At 34.2% G+C, this 22,913-nt stretch overlaps 1 protein-coding gene across 1 annotated transcript in view; it reads left to right on the top strand.

Annotated features, from left to right (window-relative positions):
• Positions 1-22,913, top strand: part of ZPBP (zona pellucida binding protein) — a 94,723-nt gene that overhangs the window by 28,289 nt on the left and 43,521 nt on the right. The window contains exons 5-6 of the mRNA XM_068550132.1: positions 3,624-3,842; positions 16,805-16,881. Of these exons, the coding sequence (XP_068406233.1) occupies positions 3,624-3,842; positions 16,805-16,881 (296 nt within the window). The remainder of the gene's footprint in view (positions 1-3,623; positions 3,843-16,804; positions 16,882-22,913) is intronic.

Here is a 22,913-nt window from a genome sequence, read left to right as displayed (position 1 = left end):
TTTTCTATTTCAGTGACTATACTTTCCATCCCCAGTATTTCCAATTGGATCTTTTTCTTTAAAATCTCCACTTGTTCTTTAGTCATATGTACTGGTTTTTGTTTTATAATTTCCTATTCTTAATTTATTACTTTCTTTAATATTTTGAGATATATATTCCTTTTATTTTTAAATTTTCATAATAATGTTTGAAAACTTGTTCGTACCCATATCCCTCACAAAAATAGGTGTTATTGCTCTTTTATTTGTATAAGGGTATAAAACGTTATGCCACTGTTGTGATTGCATTTTCCTTAGTACTGGTATCTCTGAGCATCTTTTTCTGGGCTTATTATTCCTTTTGAGATTTTCTGTTCATATTTTTTGCCTGTTTTACTAAGTTATTGTGTTCTTGCCAATTTCTAGTAAGTTCAAATACTCTAACCCTGAGTATAGATCAGTAGTTTTCAAATAGTAATCTATGGACTCCTTGGAGTCCCTGAGTCCCTTTCAAGGGGTCAGTAAGGTGAAAACTGTTTTTGTAATTATACAATGATATTATTTACTGTTTTAACTGTGTTGAGATTTACAGTTGCAGTGGGTAAACTACAGTGGAACAGTCATCCACAATTACCTGAAAAAGCTGTTAAAATATTTCTTTCTAACCAAGTACATATCTCTATGAGGCAATAAACCAACACATCATATGTCATTGAATGAACAAGCAAGTATAAGAATCCAGCTGACTTCTATTAAGCAGACCTTAAAGAGCTTTTCAAAATATAAAACAGTAGTACTGTTCTCACTGATTCTTTTTGAAAAGTGTTATTGTACCTAAAAGTGTTTTTTTTTATATTACTGCCTGATGAGTTTCTATCATTTTAAAATGAATTAATAAACATTTAAAAAGTTTTTCAGTTTGAATTTTTTGTATCATAAATATTGGTAGATATATCCTACGTAAAAGTTCTTTGGTGGTCCTTAGTGATTTTTAAGAATGTAAAGAGATCCGGAGACCAAAACTTTTGAGAACAGCTCCTGTAGATGTTTATACCATTTTTTTTATCATTCTCATTTTTCTAGAGCCGTATATGTCTTTTTTCTTTTAAAGCTTCTGATTTTCATATGAGGATTTTATTTTTTAAACTGTTGCAGAGATTCCCTGCAAGGACTTGGGGGACTCAGCAGAGTTGTACTCAAGGCTAAGGTGAGGGATGCACAGTAGGAATGGCAGGGGGAAAGTCATGGGCAGAGCCAGGTGAAATCCACGTACGGGACTGCTGTGCTGTCCTTCCTGTGTGAGGTCGCACTGAGCCCCTTCCTTTCCTTAGTGTGAAAATCCAGTAACCCCTGTGCCGGCTCAGCACCCAGGCGCTGACTGGGAGCTAGTCATGAAGGCTCCCTCTGCCTGACAACGACAGAAGTCCCAAACTCCCAGAGGTGCAGGGTTCAGTTCCTCAGGTGGGGAAACAGTTTTATCATATGGGGAGCAATGCCTGTCCGTGTAGGGAAATACTTAACCATCCAGGGGCCCATCCTGTAGGCAGCCTCAGCCTGCTGTGTTCTCTTTTATACAACTTGTTAATAACTCTTTTACAAGCGGATCCTGAGTTGCTGTGTGTGTAAATGTGTACTTCTCCCAGAGATAAGAAGCTGTCTTCAGAAGAGGACACTTTTGATACAGTTTTTGAGGGCATTTTGAAGATATTGTGGCTTATATTCAGATTTATTTCTATCAAAGGTAATAGCATGATACATGCCAGATTTCTGGAAGGAAAAAGGAGTTCTTTTTTAGCCCGTGAACCAGAGGAGTGCTTGCTCTGTCTGCAGTCCTTGTTGTGAGCCTTGCTGCAGCTTCCAGGTCCATCTGATAAGGTTCACTCTTCTACGTGGTGCTTGTGTGTATCACATCACACGGCTTTGATGTGATCAGTCATGATATAATCAATATAAATCAGTCATTTATCATATGGGAATGTATGTATCAGTAAATGCATGATATTGATAGATTTTTAAGATTTATGTCTCAGTGTGACATTGTTTTTCAGTTTTCTTATTCACAGTTTCATGGAACTTTTTGGTGTGGTGACACAAATCTTTCTTCAGCTTACAGAGTGTTTTCCCTGTTTGTCCCCTGATTAACTTCTTCTTTGTCTTCTCTGTTCTCTCCTGGAACTCCTTCACTTTGACATAGGATATCTGGGATCTCTCTTCCTTTTCTCTTCCTTTGCTCTTGTCATTTTGTTTCTAATTTTGATCTATGCTATGTGAGAATTTCATTATTTCATCTCCAAACATATATTTTTAACCTTGTTTTCATTTATTACTTCAATTAATTTTTAAATTTCAGTATTTGTATTTAAAATTTTTTTCCAGGATGCTTTTCATATTTACCATCACTTCTCTTCTACAATAGCTTTATAATAGTTTTATGGATATATTTTCTATCTTTACTAGTTAGAATTTTAAAAACTTATTTCTAAATGCTTCCTACATTAATTTTCTTTTATGTAATTTTCCCTTGCTTTTTCATTTTCATGCTTTTCTTTAGTGCTTTTGGATTTCCCCGGATTTAGTTAGGAGAATCTGCGGTTTTCATTCATGTTTGTAAATGAATTAGAAGCTGTCAGGTCTCAACCTTGAATACAAAGGCTTATAGTAGCTTGGTCTGTGCACTCAATTTTGGCTTAAATGAGCAGGTAGGAGAGTGAACAGTGGTGGCTGTCACTTTAGTGTGAGTGGAGAGTGTCTCCTCAGCAGACCCCTTGATTAACAAAGGTAGCAACAGAGCTCCCTGTCTCAGAAGGTAAACTTTTCTGATTTCTAGTACCATGGATTTATCATTTTTATATTTCTTGTGTCATTTCAGGGAGATTTTGAAATGGATAGAAAAAAACCCCCTAATCTCACTTTCAGGTGTTATAATTGAACTCAATAAAGCTTATAGATAAGTTAGAAACATACTTTTTTTTTTTGCCTATTGTTGGCAATTATATGACTCTCTTTTCTTCTAAGATGAATATTTAAACTTAGGGAAGTCTCATACCTGAGTTTGAGGCAGCATGACATGGTGGTTAAGGGCACAGGCTCTGGGCTAGGCTCCTCAGCTAGAGTCTCAGTTTTGATAGCACAGGCATTAGGCATGTGACACAGTATCCTTCAATACATGCTGGATGTGAAGATTATACCAATCTTTAATAATCTTAGGAGACTTAAATGAGTTTCTATTTGTAAAGTGCCTATAACAGCATTTGTCACTTAGTAGCTGCTAGATAAGTGCTTGTTAAATTAAAATTATGTATATATGGCTGTATATAAAAACATACACAGTTCACCTTTGAACAACATGGGTTTGAACTGTGTGGGTCCATTATACATGGATGTTTTCAGTAGCAAATACTGCAGTACCGCACGATCCACCTCCACACATGCAGAACCCTGGATTCAGAGGAACATGGGTAAGGAGGGCTGACTATAAATTGTACGTGGATTTTCAACTGGGGGTGTGGTTGGTGTTCCTAACCCTAACCCTGCGTTGTTCAAGGGTCCAGTGTATTCCAAGTAATGATTTCTCTTGAACAGCTGAAATATATTTGAATTGCTTAAATAACCATTGCTGTATTGTTCTCTTTAATTTTTTGCAGCTTATCGTGAGCCGCAGTATTATTACCAGTTCACAGCTCGATATCATGCAGCTCCCTGCAATAGTGTCTATAATGTTTCTTTTGAGAAGAAACTTCTTCAGATTTTAAGCAAATTGGTTCTTGACCTTTCATGTCAAGTTTTCTTACTTAAGTCTGAATGCCATCGTGTTAAAATGCAAAGAGCTGGTTTGCAAAATGAATTGTTTTTTACATTTTCAGGTAAGTATATGCAGTTCTCTAAAGAAAACAAAGTTAGCATGTAAAACTAATCTTAGAGACGTGAGTTACTAGCGGCATTTTTAGAATGTAAATGCTATAGATCTGAATGTTTCATGTTCTTTACTTTCACTTCTTAGTTCTAATAGTCCCCAAATACATTTCTGCTGATTCATGTACTTAATGAAAAGTTTGGGTTCCCAAATAACTTAAACATTGCTATGATAATTTACTATAGAATGGAATTTAGTATGAGGAATATCTATCATGATATTTAGCTACAAAAATTTAATTTGTAAAAGCGTGTAATTATATAATAAGCTAGGTTAACAGTTTAGACCAGAGGGACTGTTCTAACAGCTTAGGTTGCTTTTCCTAACAATGCAGAACAAAAGCCCAGTGTATTCTGGAAAACCAAGAATTGGACTTAATATCTGAAGACTTTAGATTTATAAAGGGCCTGTTTATGAATGAGCATTTAGGAATACCCATGCATGTGTTCTTAATGGGTGCCAGTGGCAAGAGGACCCCCACCACTTTTCATCTCAAATGGTATGTTGCTGTCTCCTTTCTTTCTTCTTTACCCTCTGTCCTTGATTCCTCTACTGTCAGTGTTTGATTATGCTTACTCATTTCTCTGATATTCCCTCTCTCTTTCTTGGCCATCTAGGATTGAATGTTTAGATACAAGTGAGAGGTGTGAAGCTTTCAGAGAAAAGAATAAGAGGTGTTCAACCCCATTTTCACTATCTTTTATCTTCCTTACTTCTTTTCTCCAGAAAAACTTTTTTTTTTTTTAAGTTTTTTAATTTATTGATTGATTGATTGCTTGATTGCTATGTTGGGTCTTCGTTTCTGTGCTAGGGCTTTCCCCAGTTGCGGCAAGCGGGGGCCACTCTTCATCGCGGTGCGCGGGCCTCTCACCATCGCGGCCCCTCCCGTTGCGGAGCACAGGCTCCAGATGCGCAGGCTCAGTAGTTGTGGCCCACGGGTCTAGCTGCTCCGCAGCACGCGGGATCCTCCCAGACCAGGGCGCGAACCCGTGTCCCCCGCATTAGCGGGCAGATTCTCAACCACTGTGCCACCAGGGAAGCCCCCAGAAAAACTTTTGAGAGTTTTTCTCCAGCCCCTGAGGCAAATTATGAAAGATAGGCTGAGTCTTTCTTTAGCTCATCAAAGACCCACTGTTAGCATTCATAAGAGTTATGGGGGTCTTTGTACCTGGTGTATTGAATAGGTGCTATTAATAGGCATTTAATAGTCTTGAGAAAACCTGAAAGTGTACTTGAACCCATAAGAGAAAAGAGATGATTTTCAATAGAAATGAGTTCACTGTGGGCTTAATTTGCATTTCTCTAATGACTCATGATGTTGAGCGTCTTTTCATGTGCTTATTGACCATTCGTATATTTTTTTTGGAGAAAAGTCCATTCAAGTCCTTTGCCCAATTTTGATTTTTTTCCCTAGCTTTATTGATATATAATTGACATATAACAATACGTTAGTTCAAAGTGAACAACATAAGGATTTGATGTATCTATGTATTGCAAGATGTTTACCATAATAAGGTTAAACACATACATCTTCTCACATAGTTACAATTTATTTATTTCTGCAGTAAGAACTTCTAAAATCTACTCTTCTAGCAACTTTCAAATATATACAATACAGTATTATTAACTATATTCACCAAGCTCTGCATTACATACCTGAATTTATTTGTACCCTTTGTCTTCCTTCATTCATTTCCCTCACCCCCGATCCATGCCCCTGGCAATCACCAATCTGTTCTCTTTTTCTGAGTTCAGTTTTTGTAGATTCCACATATAAGTAAGGCCATACAGTATTTGTCTTTCTCTGACTTGTTTCACTTAACAAAATGCCCTCAAGTTTTATCTGTGTTGTTACACATGGCAGAATCTCCTTCATTTTTATGGCTGAATAATATTCGTGTGTGTGTGTGTGTGTGTACCATATTTTCTTTATCCATTCATCTGTTGATGAATACTTAGGTTGTTTCTATGTCTTAGCTATGGTGAATGATGCTGCATTGAACACGTGGGTACAGATATCTCTAAGAGAGAGTGATTTCATTTCCTTCAGATGTATATCCAGAAGTGGAATTGCTGGATCATATGGCAGTTCTATTTTTTTTTTTTTTTTTTTTTTTACCTTTTGAGGAACCTCCCTACTATTTTCCATAGTAGCTATACTAATTCATATTCCCACTAAAGGTGTACAAGGGTTACCTTTTTTCCACATCCTTGCTAACACTCATCTCTTGTCTTTTGGATAATCATCATTCTAACAGATGTGGGTGATATCTCATGGTTTTGATTTTCGTTTCTGTGATGAATTGTGATGTTGAGCACCTTTTCATTTACCTGTTGGCCATTTGAATACTTTCTAAGAAAAAATTGTCTATTCAGGTCCTTTTCAATTTTTAATTGGGTTATTTGTTTTTTGTTTTTGAATTGTATGAGTTCCTTATATATTTAGGATATTATTGTCTTATCAAATTTATGTGGTTATCAAATATTTTATACCATTCTCTAGGTTGTCTTTTCAGTTTTTTGATTGTTTCTTTTGCTGTGAAGAAGCTTTTTTAGTTGTACGTAGTCCCATTTGTTTATTTTTGTTTTCATTGCTTGTGCTTTGGTGTCATATTCATAAAGTCATTGCCAGCACCAGCTTTTCCCTGTGTTTTCTCCTAGGAGTTTTGTGGTTTAGGTTTTACATTTAAGTCTTTAATCCATTTTGAGTTAATTTTTGTGAGTGGTATGAGATAGGAGTCTAGTTTCGTTCTTTTGCATGGGAATGTCCAGTTTTCCCAGTACCATTTATTGGGGAGACTGTCTGTTCTCAACTGAGTATTCTTGGCTTTCTTGTCAAATATTAGTTGACTTACATGCATAGGTTTATTTCCTGGGTTTTCAGTTCTATTCCATAGGACTATGTGTTTGTTTTTATGCCAGTACCATATTGTTTTGACTACTATACCTTTGTAATATAATTTGAAGTTAGAAGTGTGATACTTCCAGCTTCGTTCTTTCTTAGAACTGCATTGGTTATTCAGGGTCTTTTGTGATTCCATACAAATCTTAGGATTTTTTTCTTCTATTTCTGTAAAAAATACATTGGAATCTTAGTAAAGATTACATTGACTCTGTAGGCTACTTTGGGTTGTATGGATATCTTAACAATATTAATTTCATTCAATTCACGAACACGAGGCATCTCCATTTATTTGTGTCTTCTTCAGTTTCTTTCATCACTGTCTTGTAATTTTCAGTGTACAGACCTTTTACCTCCTTGTTTAAATTTACTCCTATGTATTTTTTTGTTTTTGATAGTATTGTAAATAGGATTGTTTCTTTATTTCTTTTCAGATAATTTGTTATTATATAGAAATTATACCAATTTTTGCATGTTGTTTTGTATCCTGAAACTTAGCTAAATTCATTTATTAAGTCTAACAGTTTTTTGCTGAAGTCTTTAGGATTTTCTCTATGTCAAATTACATCATATGCAGACAGAGATAGTTTCACTTCTCGTTGTCTGATTCAGGTGTCTTTTATTTCTTTGCCTTGCTGGACTACTCTGGCTAGGACTTCCAGTACTGTTATATAGGGGTGGTGAGAGTGGGCATCCTTTCCTTGTTCCTGATCTTAGAGGAAAATCTTTCAACCTTTCATATTGAGGATGATGTTAGCTGTGGACTTGTCATACATGGCCATTATTATATTAAGGTAGATTCATTGTGTACCTAATTTGTTGAGAGTTTTATTTTAAAAGGAAGTTGAATTTTGTCAGATACATTTTTGCATATATTGAGATGACCATGTGGTTTTTATTTTTCATTCTATTAATGTGATGAATCACATTTGTTCATTTGCATATGTTGAACCATCCTTGCATCTCAGAGATGAATCCCACTTGCTCATGTTGTTTGATGCTTTTAATGTGCTGTTCATTTTGGCTTGCCAGTATTTCGTTGAGGATTTTTCCATCTATATTCATCAGGAATATTGGCCTATAGTTTTCTTTTCGATTAGTGTCCTTATCTGGCTTTGGTATCAGGCCTTGTAAAATGGTTTGAGCATGTTACCTCCTCTTCAGTTTTTTGGAAGTTTGAGAAAGATTGACGTTAGTTCTTTAAATATTTGGTAGAATTCATCGGTGAAGCCATCTGCTCCTGGGCTTTTTTGTGGGGCTGGGGGGAGATTTTTGGTTAATGATTCTATCTCCTTACTCACTATTGATCTGTTCAAATTTTCTACTTCTTTATGATTCCGGTCTTGGTAGGTTACATGTTTCTAGGAATTTATCAGTTTCTTCTCAGTTGTCCAATTTTTGGTGTATAGTTATTCACAGTAGTCTCTTTGGCTCCTTTGTATTTCTGGGTATCAGAGTAATGTCTCTTCTTTAATTTATAATTTCATTTATTTGGGTCCTCTTTTTTTCTTATTATAGCTAAAGGTTGTCAGTTTTATCTTTTCAAAAAACCAAGTTTTGGTTTTGTTAACCATTTCTATTTTTTCCTATTTCATTTATTTCTGCTCTAATCTATTATTTCCTTTCTTCTGCTAATGTTGGGATTAGCGTGATTTTCTTTTTCTTATTCCTTGAGGTATAATATTACGTTTTTTATTTGAGATCTCTTTGCTTGATGTGTACTCATTTTGCTATTTTCTAAGAATTTTGAAGTTTACCACCTACATTTAGGTCTCAGATTCATTTTGAGTTAATTTTTGTATATGCTGTGAAATATGGATCGAACCTCATACATTTGAATATGGATGTATGATTATGCCAACACCGATTTTGAAGAGACTGTTCTTTTCTCATTGAATTGTCATGGTACTCTTGTTGAAACTTACTTAGCCACAGATAGGTGAATTTATTTCCGGGCTGTTAATTCTATTTCATTGCTCTGTATGCCTATTCTTTTGCTAGTCCACAACGTTTTGATCATAAGGTTTTGATAGTAGCTTTGTTTGTAGTAATATTTGAAATTGGGAAGTGGGAGTCCTTAAATTTTGTTCTCCCCTTTTCAACATTGTTTTGGCTATTTGAAGTCAGTTGCAATCCCATATGTTTTTTTGCACCTGCTTTTCCATTCCTGTTGAACAAGGCCATTGGGGTTTGCATTGAATCTGTAGATGTCTCTAATGTTACCTCCTGAACAATATTGTCTTCCAGCCCATGAACACAGGATAGCTCTCCCTTTATTTAGGACTTAGTCTGTTGGGCTGCTGTAACTAATACCATAGACTGGGTAGCTTATAAACAATGGAAATTTATTTCTCACATTTCTGAGGTTACAGTGCCACCATGTTTGGTGAGGGCCCTCTTAAGGGTTACAGACTTTTCATTATGTCCTCACATAGCAGAAGGAGCTAGGGGTTTCTCTGGAGCCTCTTTTGTAAGAGCACCAATCTCATTCATAAAGGCTCTATTCTCATGACCTAAGCACTTCCTGAAGACCCCATCTCCTAATACCATCACATTGGGCATTAGCATTTCAACATAAGAACCGGGGGGAACATAAAATATTTAGACCACAGCAGACTTCTTTATCTATTAGCAGTGCTTTATACTTTTCAGTGTATAAGTCTTAAACCTCTTGATAAAGTAATTACTACGTATGTTATTGGTTTTGATGCTATTGTAAGTGCAATAATTTTCTTTTTCACATTGTTCATCGCTAGTGTGTAGAAATACATTTTTTTTTTGTGTATCTTACATCTTGGTTTAATTAATTAAGAGTTTTTTTATGGTGCTTGGAATTTTTAGTATTTTCTACATGGAAGATTATGTCACCTAAGGATAACAATAGTTTTACTTATTTCTTTCCAATTTGGATAACTTTTATCTCTTCTCTGTCTATTTTGTGCCAGATTGCTCTTGCTAGAATGTCAATATATTGTTTAGTAGAAATGGCAAAAGTGGACATGCTTGAATTGTTCTTGATCCTAGGGGAAAAGTTTAAGTGTTTCACTATTGAATTTGATATTGGCTGTGTGGGTTTTTCATAAAAGCTCTTTATCAGGGTGAAGCAGTTACTTTCAATTCCTAGTTTATTGAGTGTGTTTTTTTTTAATCATGAAAGGGTGTTAGCTTTTGTCAAATGTTTCTTTTGTGTCAAATGAGATGATTATGTATTTTTTTCCCTTCTATGAATGTTGTGCATTGTAATTTTTGATTTCCACATGGTGAACCACACTTGTACTCCTGCAATATATCCCACTTGGTCAGGGTATATATATTTCTTTAGTATGCTGCTGGAATAATTTTGTACTTCTATTATTGAGAGTATTTGCATTCAAATTGATATTAGCCCAGAGTTTTCTTTTCTTGTTATTGTCTGCCCTTGGTATCAGGGTACTACTGGCTTCATGAAATGAGTTTTAAGAAGTGTCCCTTCCTCTTCTATTCTTTTGAAAGTGATGGAGAAAGATTTCTTTTAATAGTTAATGTTTGGTAGAGTTCACCACTGAAGCCATTGGGTCCAGGGTTTTCTTTATTGGAAGATCATTGATTACTGATTTGACCTGTTTGTTACATGCCTGTTCATATTTTGTGTTTCTTCTTGGGTCAGTTTAGATAATTTATATTTTCATCTATTTCATGTAGGTTATCTAATTTTTAACATACTATTGTACATAATATTCTTATAATCCTTTTTATTTATGAAAGATATATAGTAATGTCCTCTACTTTAATTTCTCTTTTTTTCTTTGTCTAGATGTTTGTCTTTTGTCTAAAGTTAATATTGCTTTTCCAGCTTTCTTTTGATTTCATGTTAGCATGGTATATTTTTCTCCATCCCTTTACTTTTAGTCTATCAGTGTCTTTATGTTTAAAGTGGGTCTCTTGTAGATGAGATATAATTAGATCTTTAAAAAATTCATTCTGACAGTCTCTGTCTTTTTTTTTTTTTTAATAAAGTCCTTCAATCAGTTCTTTATTTATTTATTTATTTATGGCAGTGTTGGGTCTTCGCTTCTGTGCGAGGGCTTTCTCTAGTTGCGGCAAGCGGGGGCCACTCTTCATCGTGGTGCGCGGGCCTTACACTATCGCGGCCTCTCCCGTTGCGGAAAACAGGCTCCAGACGCGCAGGCTCGGTAATTGTGGCTCATGGGCCCAGTTGCTCTGTGGCATGTGGGATCTTCCCAGACCAGGGCTCGAACCCGTGTCCCCTGCATTAGCAGGCAGATTCTCAACCACTGCGCCACCAGGGAAGCCCAGTCTCTGTCTTTTAGTTGGTGAATTTAAACCATTGACTTTAAAAATGATTATTGGTGGAGTTGGATTAACATTTACCATATTTGTTACTGTTCTGTATTTGTTGCCCCTTTTCTTTGTTTCTTTTTCCTCTTCCACTTTTTTGCCTTCTCTGGTTTTAATCAAGCATTTATATGATTCCATTTGTTTCTCTTAGCATATCAATTATAATTTGTTTTTTACTTTAAGTGTTTGCCCTGTAGTTTGCAGTACACCTTTATGACTAATCCAAGTCTACTTTCAAATAATGCTGTACCATTTCATGGGTAGTACAAGTACTTCATAATAGAATTCCCAAATTTGTCCTCTCTTCCCTTATAAAAATGCAGTAATTTATTTTACTCATCCATAAGCTTTTGAACAAGCTATTGTCAGATCAGTTAAGAATAAGAAAAATAGATTTACTATTACCTTCTTTTATTCCTTCTCTAGTGCCCTTCCTTTATTTAGATCCAAGTTGTGAACATGTATTGTTTTCCTTCTTTATGAAGAACTTCTTTTAATGTTTCCTATAAGTCTGGGTTTCTGGTGACAGATTCTCTCAGTTTTTGTTTTTCTGAGAAAGTCTTTGTTTTTATTTCAGTTTTGAAGAATAATTTCACGGAATTCAGTATTTTAGTTTGGTGACTTTTTTTTCCTTTCAATACTGTGTTTAAAATCATTCACACTATTCTCTTGCTTGCATGGCTTCTGAGGAGAAGTCTGATTTAATTCTTTTATTTTTAATTTTCTTCCATTTTCTTATTGTGGTAAAATATACATAACATAAAATTAATCTTAACCATTTCAAGTATACAGTTACGTCGTATTAAATACATTCATGTCTAACTGTTATCATCATTCACCTCCAAAACACTTTCCTTGTGGGAAGCTGATATTCTGTTTCTACTAAACAATAAGTTGCTCTTTTCCCTGCAGCTCCTAGCATCTACCCTTCTACTTTCTATCTCTGTGATTTTAACTAAATATCTCATATAAGGGGAATCATACAGTAGTTTTCTATTTGTTTCTGGCTTATTTCGCTTAGCAAAATGTCCTCAAGGTTCATCCATGTTGTAACATATGGCAGGATTTTCTTCCTTTTTAAGAACTAATAATATTTCATTCTGTGTATATACAACATTTTGCTTCTCCGTGAATGCATTGATGGCCACTTGTGTTGTTTTCAGTTCACTATTGTGAATAATGCTGCTTATAGGTGTACACATGTCTCTTTGAGACCCTGCATTCAGTTCTTTTGGGTATATACTCAAAGGTGGATTTGCTAGATCATAATAGTAATTCTGTTTTGATTTTTGTGTTTTTTTTGAGGAACTGCTACTGTTTTTCCACAGTGGCTACAACATTTTGCATTCCCACCAACAGTGTACAAGAGTTCCAATTCACCACATTCTCACCAACACTAGTTATTTTCTTTTGTTTTCATAGTAACCATCCTAATGGGTATTTGGTAGTGTCTCATTATAGTTTTGATTTGCATTTCCCTAAAAATTAGTTATGTTGAATATCTTTTCCTGAGCTTATTGGCCATTTGTACATCTCCTTTGGAGAAATTCCTAGTCAATTTCATTACCCATTTAAAAAAAAAAAATTATTTATTTATTTATTTATTTGGCTGTGCTGGGTCTTAGTTGTGGCATGCGGGTTCTTAGTTGCAGCATGTGGGATCTAGTTCCCTGACCAGGGATCGAACCCAGGCCCCCTGCACTGGGAGCATGGAGTCTTAACCACTGGACCACCAGGGAAGTCCCTCATTGCCCACTTTTTTTTTGTTGTTGTTGTTGTTCATTGCCCATTTTTTAATCTGGTTGTTTGGTTTTTTTTGGTATTGAGTTTTAGGAGTTCTCTATATATTCTGTATATTTATCCCTTATCAGATATGTGACTTGCAGATATTTTCTCACATTCTGTAAGTTACCTTTTAACTCTATTGCTATTGTGTTTTGATGCACACTTTAAAAAATTTTTTTTGATGAAGTCCACTTGTCTGTTTTTTTCTTTTGTTTCTTGTACCTTTGGTGACATATCCAAGAAATCACTGCCAAATCCAATGAAGCTTTTGCCATAAGTTTTCCCCTAAGAATTTTGTAGTTTTATTTCTTACATTTAGGTTTTTGATCCATCTTGATCTAATTTGCATGTATGGTGTTAGGTAAGAATCCAAATTCATCCTTTTGCATGTGGATATCCAGTTTTCCCAGCACCATTTATTGAAAAGGCTGTCCTTTCCCCATCGAATAGTGTTGACACCGTTGTCAAAAATCATTTGGCCATATATGTGAGGACTTATTTCTGGGCTGTCTGTTACATTGGTCAGTATTTCTGCCTTTATGCCAGTAACACACTGTTTTGGTTACTGCAGCTTTGTAGTAAATTTTGAAATCAAGAATTGTGATTTTTAGCTTTATTCTTTTTTAAGACTTCTGGCTATATAAAGTCCCTTGTGATTCCACATAGATTTTAGCATGGATATTTCTGTTTTGCAGAAAATGTAGTTGGGATTTTAATGTTGATTGCATTGAGTCTATAGATTGTTTTGTGTAGTATTGACATTTTAATGATGTTACGTTTTCCAGTCTATGAACATTGGATGCATTTCTATTTATTTATGTCTTCTTTAATTTCTTTCAACAATGGTTAAGTTAATTGTAAGTTAATTCCTGCGTATTGGTTAAGGTAATGGTTAATTAATTGGTTAATTCCTCAGTATTTTATTCTTTCTGATGCCTTTGTAAATGGAATTGTTCCCATAATTTTCTTTTCAGGCTTTTCATTGTAGTGTATAGAAACGCAGCTGATTTGTGCATTGACTTTGTATTGTGCAACTTTGCTGAATTTATTTATTAGTTCTTAACAGTTTTATTTGTGGAATCTTACTGTCTGCGTATGAGATCATAGCATCTCTGAACAGAAGTAATTTTCCTGCTTCTTTTCCAATTTGGACGCCTCTTATTTCGCTTTCCTGCCACAACGCACTGGCTACAACTTCCATTACTGAGATGAAATGGCATAGTTGTATGTGGGCCCATCCCTGAATTCTGGCAATAAACCCCACCTGCGCATGGTGTATGATCCTGTTAGTAAGCCCCTGAGTTTGGTTTGTTAGTATTTTGTTGAGTTTTTCATCAGTGTTGATTAGGGATATGGATCTATAGTGTCTTATGGTTTCTTTGTCTGGCTTTTGTGTCTGGGTAACGCTGGCCTCAGAGGATGAGTTTAGAAGTGTTACCTCCTCTTCACCTTTTTGGAAGTGTTTGAGAGGATTGGTATTAATTCTTCTAACTGTTGTTAGAACTCACCACTGAAGTCATCCAGTCCTGGGTTATGACTGTGTTGTTTAAGATCTCTATTTCCTTACTTACCTTCTATCTGACTCTTCTATCCACTATTGTGAGATATTGAAGTCTCCAAATGTTATTGTAGAAATGTATATTTCTCTTTTGAATGCTGTTAGGTTTTACTTCAAAAGTTTTCATGGTCTGATATTAGGTATGTAAATGTTTATATTTACATTACATATTCTTGCTGTGTTAAACCTTTTATTAGTATATATTGTCCTTATTTGTTTCTTATACCCTTTCTTGATTTTAAGTCTATTTTATCTCTTATGAGTATAACAACTCTTGTTCTGTTTTGGTTACTATTTGCATGGAATATCTTTTTCCATCCTTTCATTTGCAATCTATTTTTGGTTTTGTATCTAAGTGAGTCTCCTATAGACAGTACATAGTAGGATTATGTTTTTTTATTCATTCTCAAATCTCTCTCTTTTGACTTGAGAATTTAATACACTTATTTATTTATTTATTTGTTTATTTTTGTCTGTGTTGGGTCTTTGTTGCTGCGTGTGGGCTTTCTCTAGTTGTGGCTAACGGGGGCTACTCCTCATTGTGGTGCGTGGGCTTCTCACTGTGGTGGCCTCTCTTGCTGTGGAGCATGGGCTCTAGGCGTGCGGGCTTCAGTAGTTGGAGCACGTGGGCTCAGTAGTTGTGGTGCGTGGGCTCTAGGGAGCACGGGCTTCAGTAGTTGTGGCTCACGGGCTCTAGAGCACAGGCTCAGTAGTTGTGGCACACGGGCTTAGTTGCTCCATGGCATGTGGGATCTTCCCGGTCCAGGGCTCGAACCCGTGTCCCCTACATTGGCAGGTGGATTCTTAACCACTGCGCCACCAGGGAAGTCCCCAATCCATTTACTTTTAAAATGATTATTGATAATGCAGAATTTACCAATGTCATTTTGCTATTTGTTTTCTTTATGCTTTATAGCAGTTTTGTTCCTCATTTCCTTCATTATAGTCTTTTTTGTGTAGTTGACTTTTTTGTAGTTAAATGTTGAAATCTTTTTCATTTCCTTTTGTGTATATTCTATAGTTATTTTCTTTGTTGTTACCACGGGAATTACATTTCACATTCCTAAGTTTATAACACTCTAATCTGAATTTATACCAACCTAACTTCTACACCATATGAAAACTCTCCTTTAACAGCTGTATCCCCACCTCTTTCAGTTGTTGATGACATAAACTTGCTACTTTATAAATTGTGTGCCCCAAAATATAACTAATAATTAGTTTAAATGAATTAGTCTCTTAATTTATATAGAAAACAAAGTGTGGAGTTACAAACCAAAGTTACAGTAATACTAGCCTTTAGACCAATTGTTTTTTCTTAAGTATATTAGACTCTTAAGTCATGTATAGAAAAATTGCTGTTACAATCCGATCTGACAGTGGCAGCAGCTTCTGTCGTCTGTGTGCTTACCTTTGTTGAGGTCTTTATTTCTCTGCATGCAGCTTCACGTTACCTTCTAGTATCCTTTCACTTCACCTGCAGGACTCCCTGAGCAGTTCTTGCTGGGCAGGTCAGGTGGTCACAAACTCCCTCAGCTCTTGTTTAGTTAGGAAAGTCTTCATTTCTCTCTCACTCTTGAAGGGCAATTTTGCAGGTTATAGGATTCTTTCCTTGCTCTTTCTTTTCTAGTACTTATCACCTTATCACAAAATATGTTTTTGTAATGATGATTGTTTATTGTTTGTATTGTCATTTATTCTCATTTTCTACCTTAGAATATAATTTCCAAAGAGTCAGGGAGTTTGTAGATTTTGATCACTTATGTGTCTCAGACTCTTAGAATAACTCTTAGTATGTAATAGACTCTCGATAATTACTTATTGAATAAATAGGTACATGAATGCATGCATATATGACTGTGTTCATCATTTTAGTTACCATGGCCACTACTGTAGTCCAACCTCATTCTCTTTTCAGTATTGTTATAATCATTTATCTCTTTGTAGAGATTAAGAATTGAGTTAGTCAAATGACTAACACTATATTATATGGGTAGAGTTAAGTAGAATATTGAATGAGTAAACACATTTATACATACATATACATATATATGGTATAAAAGGCAAAATAATTCCATTGTTAAAAATTGTATGATGTCAATTGCCACATACTCTTAAGTTCACTGCAATAGGTTTTCCTGATTTATATAAGATAAATTTTTACATTAGGTTTTTGGCTGAAAAGAGTGATTTAACATTTGGAAAATTGCTTAATTTTTTAGTGGAATAGAAATATTAGACACATGGTCTATTTTATATTTCAAAAGCCAATTTAAATATTGTGATATAGTAGTTTAGACCCATGATAAAATATAAAATATTTTCTCAGTTTCATCTCTAGACACTGAAAAAGGACCCAATCCATGTGCAGACCATAGTTGTGAATCTTCCAAAAGACTATCTAAGGTATGTTATGTGAGGTGAGAAAAAAGAGGAAATGGTGAACATGCCCAGGGTGTTAGCTATTTATAGAACACACCACCACCCCCCGCAACACACACACTTAGGGAATTCAACAATAAAAATAAAACTTCATCAAATAACATCAAATAATAAATGACGAGAATTTAGTGGAGTTAATATTTTTTATGAAATGCTTTGAGATTTAGCATGTTGTAGCTGATTGTATTAGGAAATAGGATTTTCCCATTTATATGGCCTTGTTTGCTATTGCAAATTAATTTATAACTAATAATCCAGAAGAATTCTCTCCATGTTACTGTTATTAATCCTAAATAATAAATTTGATCTATACTGTTTATTAACTGTTTTCACATTGCTCTATACTCAGCATCTTGTATCTATGCTTAGGGTGAAAATCATGCTGTAACTTCCAGTAGCAATTTAATTTAGTTTTGTCTTTTACATTATGCTTAACATATTATTCATGCTCAGTAAATTTATGGCAGATTTTCCTACTTCAGATTACTCTTCAGTGACCCTGAACACTTTATTAAAAATAATATTTTAAAATATTTGGACTACAATGTAATTTACATTTTATGATTGTGAAAATTTTCTGTTAAAATCATAGATAATGCATATTTATAGGTCAGTATCCATTACTTTTGCCCAGTGAAATTGACAGGGGGATGATTTCTTAATTTGTACTCACTAAGCCTCCTGAAATGTAGCTTAAATCATCTATTTATATATAACCAGATATTTCCATTTAAAAACCTTCTGTAGGGGTTACCTCTCATCCCAGGGATATATTTTTTCCTTTACTTTTGAAATAGGAGTTAAATTTTAGGGCATTGAGAACAGAAAGCAATCTTATTTTTCTAATTCTGTTTCTTAATCCATGAGTACTATTTTAATTATTATTTAGTATAGCCCACAAATTTTGTTAATATTTTGTTGAAATTTAAAATTTTCAAAATACTTTTTAAAATTTGTCTTGAGATATCTTCTTTGACCCATGTGTTAGCAGTGTGTTGTTTAATATCCATTGATTTCTGTTTAATTACATTATGATCTGAGAGCAGACATTGTATGATTTCTGTTCTTGTTAATTTGTTAAAGTGTGTGCTGTGGTGGAGAATATTGTCTGTCGCGGTGAATGTTCCATTTGAGCTTGAGGAGAATGTGTATTCTCCTGATGTTGTATGACTCAGTCTATAGAAGTCAGTTATAACAGGTGATTCATGGTGGTGTTGAGTTCAACTATGTCCTTAGAATTCCTTCTTTTTTGTGGCTGTGTAAGATTCCATTTTATGTATAGGCCACAGTTTTTTATATATCCTTTCAACCACAGATGGACTTTTAGGTTGCTTCTTTGTCTTGACTACTGTGAATAGTGAACATGGGAGTGTAGATATCTCTTTGAGATCCTGATTTCAGTTACTTTGGATATATACCTAGAAATGGAATTGCTAGATCATATGGTAATTCTATTTTTAATTTTTGGGGGACCTTCCATACTGTTTTCCATAGTGGCTGCATCAATTTACATTTATTCCAATAAAGTATAAGGATTCCCTTTTCTATATATCCTTACCAACACTTTCTGTCTTTTGTTTTTCTGATAATTGTCATTCTGACATGTGTGACGTGATAGTGCATTGCGGTTTTTATTGCATCTCCCTGATGGTTAGTTCTGTTAAGAATCTTCTCATATACCTGCTGATTGTATGTCTTCCTTGGAGAAATGTCTCTTCAGTTCCTTTGCCTATTTTAAAATTCAGATCATTTGATTATTATTATTATTATTATTATTTTGCTATTGAGTTTTATGTCTTCCTTATATATTTTGGAAATTAACCCTTTATCTGATACAAAGTTTACAAATACACTCCCATTTCATAGGTTGCCTTGTTGTTTTCTTGTTCATTTCCTTTTCTGTTCAGAAACTTTTTAGTTTGATGTAATCCCATTTGTCTGTTTTTGCCTTTGTTGCCTGTGTTTTTTGGTATCATATCCAAGTTTTCATTGCTAAGGCCAGTGTCAAACTTTTTTTCTCGCTATTTTCTTCCAGATATTTTACAGTTTCATGCCTTACATTTAAATCTTTAATATATTTTGAATTGATTTTTGTGTAAGGTAGAAGATAAGCGTCCGATTTCATTCTTCTTCATCTGGAAAAATCGTTTGCCCAACACCATTTATTGAAGAGAATATCCTTTCCCCATTTTGTATTCTTGGCTCTCTTGTGTAAGACCAGTTGACAGTATATGTGTGGGTTTATTTCTGGATACTCCATGCTGTTTCACTGGACAATATATCTGTTTTTATGCCAATACCATATGGTTTTGATCAATATAGCTTTGTAATTTAATTTGAAATCAGGACATGTGATGACTCCAGCTTTGTTCATCTTGCTCAAAATTGCTTTGACTGGGATATTTTGTAGTTCCAGATGAATTTTAGGGTTTTTTTTTCTGTTTCTGGAAAAAATGCCATTGGGATTTGGAAGCAAATTGCAATGAATGTCTAAATCCCTCTAGGTATTCTGGACACTTTCACAATAGTCTTCCATCTGAATGTAGGGCATCTTTACATTTATTTATTTAAAAAAAGTTTCTCTCATCAATGTTTTTAGTTTTTAGTGTACACATCTCATCTTCCTACTTCATTTTACTTCTAAGTATTTTATTCTTCTTGCACTCATGTAAATGGGATTATTTTCTTGATATCCTTTTTAGATAGTTTCTTGCCAGTGTGTAGAAATACAATGATTTTTTTAATGTTGATTTTGTATCATGCAGCTTTACTGAATTTGCTTATTCTAAGAGTTTTTGTGGAGTCTTTAGGGTTTTCTGCATATATGAACATTTCATCTGAAAACAGATGATTTTACTTCTTCGTTTCAGATTTGGATGATTTTTATTTGTTTTTCTTTTCTAATCACTCTCTTTAGGACTTTCAGTACTATATTGAATAGAAGTAGCAAGACTGGGCATCCTTTCTTTGCCCAGATCTTAGAGAAAAGGTTTTCAGTTTTTCACTTTTGAATGTGCTGCTAGCTGTGGAATTTTTCTGTATGGACTTAATTATTATATTTTGGCAAGTTCCTAACATTCCTACTTTATTGAGAAGTTTCATTATGAATGGATGTGAAATCATGCTTTTCTACATCTATTGTGATAATCATATGATTTTTATTTTTCATTCTGTTAATGATTGATTTGTGTATGTTGAAACATCCTTGCATACCAAAGATGCATCCCACTTGGTCATGGGGTATAATCCTTTTAATATGTTGTTGAATTTCGTTTGCTAGTGTTTAGTTGAGGTTTCTTGTATGTATGTTAATCAGGTATATTATCTTATAAATTTCTTTTCTTTTGGTGTCTTTGTCTGGTTTTGGTATCAGAGTGGTACTGGCCTCACAAAATGAGTTTGGAAGTGTTCCCTATTCTATTTTTTTTGAATGAAGTTTAAGAAATTCTGGTATTAATTCTTCTTTAAATATATGGTAGAATTCATCTATGTTGACATCTGGTCCTGGAGCTTTCCTTGCTAGAAGGTTTTTGATAACTGATTCAGTCTTCTTATTTATTATTGGTCTGTTCATGTTTTCTGTCTTTTTCTTATTTCTGAATTCAGCCTCTATATTTTGTATGTTTATAGGAATTTGCCATATATTCTAACTTATTCAATTTGTTGGCATATAGTTTTTCATAATAGTCCTCTTTTATGATTTATGAAAGAAAATATTTATGAAAGAAAATAATCATCTTTTCTCTTTCTGTGGCATCAGTTGTAATTTCTCTTTCATTTCTGATTTTATTTTTTCTGATTTTATTTAAGTCTTCTCTCTTTTTTTCTTCGTTAGTCTTGCTCATTGTTTGTCTTCTTAGTTTATCTTTTAAAAAAAAAACAGCTCTTAGTTTCATCATTGTTCTATTTTTGTGTTTTCTACTTCATTTATTTCTGCTGTAGTGTTTATTCCTTCTTTACTTCGCCTAACTTTGGGCTTAATTTGTCTTTCTTTTTCTAGTTTCTTGAGGTGTAAAGTTGGGTGTTTATTTGATGTTTTTCTATTTTTCTAACATAGGCTTTTATTGCTATAAATTTACCTCATAGTACTGCTTTTTCTGCATCTCATAAATTTTAGTATTTTGTGTCTTTGTTTACATTTGTCTCATGATATTTTGTTGTCTTCTTTGACTCAGTGGTCCCAGGATGTGTTGTTTAAATTCCACATATTTGTGAATCGTTTCATTTTCCTTCTGTTATTGATTTCTAGGTCCACTTCATTGTGGTTGGAGGATATACTTGGTGTGAGCTTAATATTTTTATATTCGTAAAGACATGTTTTGTGACCCATCCTAGAGAATGTTTGTATGCACTTGAGAAGAATCCATTTTCTTCTGCTGTTGCATGGAACATTCTGTGAATCTGTTAAGTTCATTTGGTCTATTGTGTTGTTCAAGTCTGGTAGTTCCTTATTGATTTGCTGTCTGAATATTCTATCCATTATTCAAATTGGAGTATTGAAATCTCCTACTATTACTGTATTGATGTCTATTCATTTCAGCTCTGTCAGTGTTTGCTTTATATATTTATATACTCTGATGTTGGGTGTATATATATGTTATATCTTCCTGTTGAATTGACTCCTTAATCATTATATAATGACCTTTTTTGTTTCTTATTACAGTTTTTTATTATTTCAAAGTGATTTTTTTGGATATATGTACATCCATCCTTGCTCTGTTTGGTTGTCATCTGCATGGGATATTTTTCCATGTTTCACTTTCAGCTTATAAGTGTCCTTAAATCTACAGTTAATCTCTTGTAGACAGCATATAGTTGGATGATCTTGTTTTGTCCATTAAGCCACGTCATGTTTTTTACAGGGGAGTTTAATCTATTCACATTTAAAGTTATTATTGATAGGTAAGGGACTACTATTGTCATTTTGTTAATTATTTTCTGTATGTTTGTAGTTCTTTTGTTCCTTTCTTCCAGTGTTGCTGTCATCCTTTGTTATCTGACTTTTTTGTGTATTGATACACTTTCTTTCCTTTCTCTTTTTTAAAGATATTTTCTTTTTGGTTATCATGAAGCTTACGTATAAATCTTATAACAGTCTACTTTAAGCTGATAACTTAGTTCATATGCAAGTCTGTATTGCATATGAATTGCATATGAAAGTCTATACTTATACTCTCCCCTGCACAGTATGTTATTGATGTCACAAGTTACATCTTTTATATTGTACATCTAATTACAGGTTTTTATACTTATACTTTTGATACTTTTGTCTGTAACTTTTGTACTAGTTTAAGATGTGATTTATGTATCACCCTTACGGTATTACATTAGTCTGTATTTGCTGTGAGATTTATACTTTTTAATGTTGCTGTTAAGTGTTCTTTCATTTCATTTCATTTGATGAACTCTCTTTAGCAATTCTTGTAAGGCAGTTCACTCACTTGGGCAGAGCACTGAGATGCTGGGACTTCTAATGGTGTTGAACTCTTTCAGTTTTTGTTCTCCTGGGAAACTCTTCATCTTTCCTTCATTTTCAAAGGACGGTTTGACAGGTATAGTATTCTTGGTTCATAGTTTTGTTTGTTTGTTTCTGCACTTTGAATGCTGCATTATGTACTCTCCTAGCCTGGAAGGTTTGTGCCAAGACATCCACTGACTTCTAATCACTGATAGTATTATTTGTGTGGGGGGGTACCCTTTATTTGATGAATTGCTTTTCTCTAGCCACTTTCATAGTTCTGTCTTTGTGAATATTGTCAAGTTAATAACAATGTTTCTTGGTGTAGTTCCCTTTAGTACTACATATTTGGTATTCTTTAAGGTTTATGAATCTGGATTCCCATTCCCTCTGCAGATTTAGAAAGTTCTTTGGTATTATTTCTTTAAATAAGCTTTCTAGTCCTTTCTCTTCCTCTTCTTAAGGGAACTCCATAGTGCATGTATTGATTTAGGTAATGATATCAAATAAGTCTCATAGGATTTCTTCACTCTTTTTT

Source organism: Eschrichtius robustus, chromosome 8, assembly GCF_028021215.1.
Source record: "Eschrichtius robustus isolate mEscRob2 chromosome 8, mEscRob2.pri, whole genome shotgun sequence".
Lineage (NCBI taxonomy): Eukaryota > Metazoa > Chordata > Mammalia > Artiodactyla > Eschrichtiidae > Eschrichtius > Eschrichtius robustus.
Note: the sequence above shows the minus strand (reverse complement) of the source record. Positions and strands in the feature narration are given on the sequence as shown.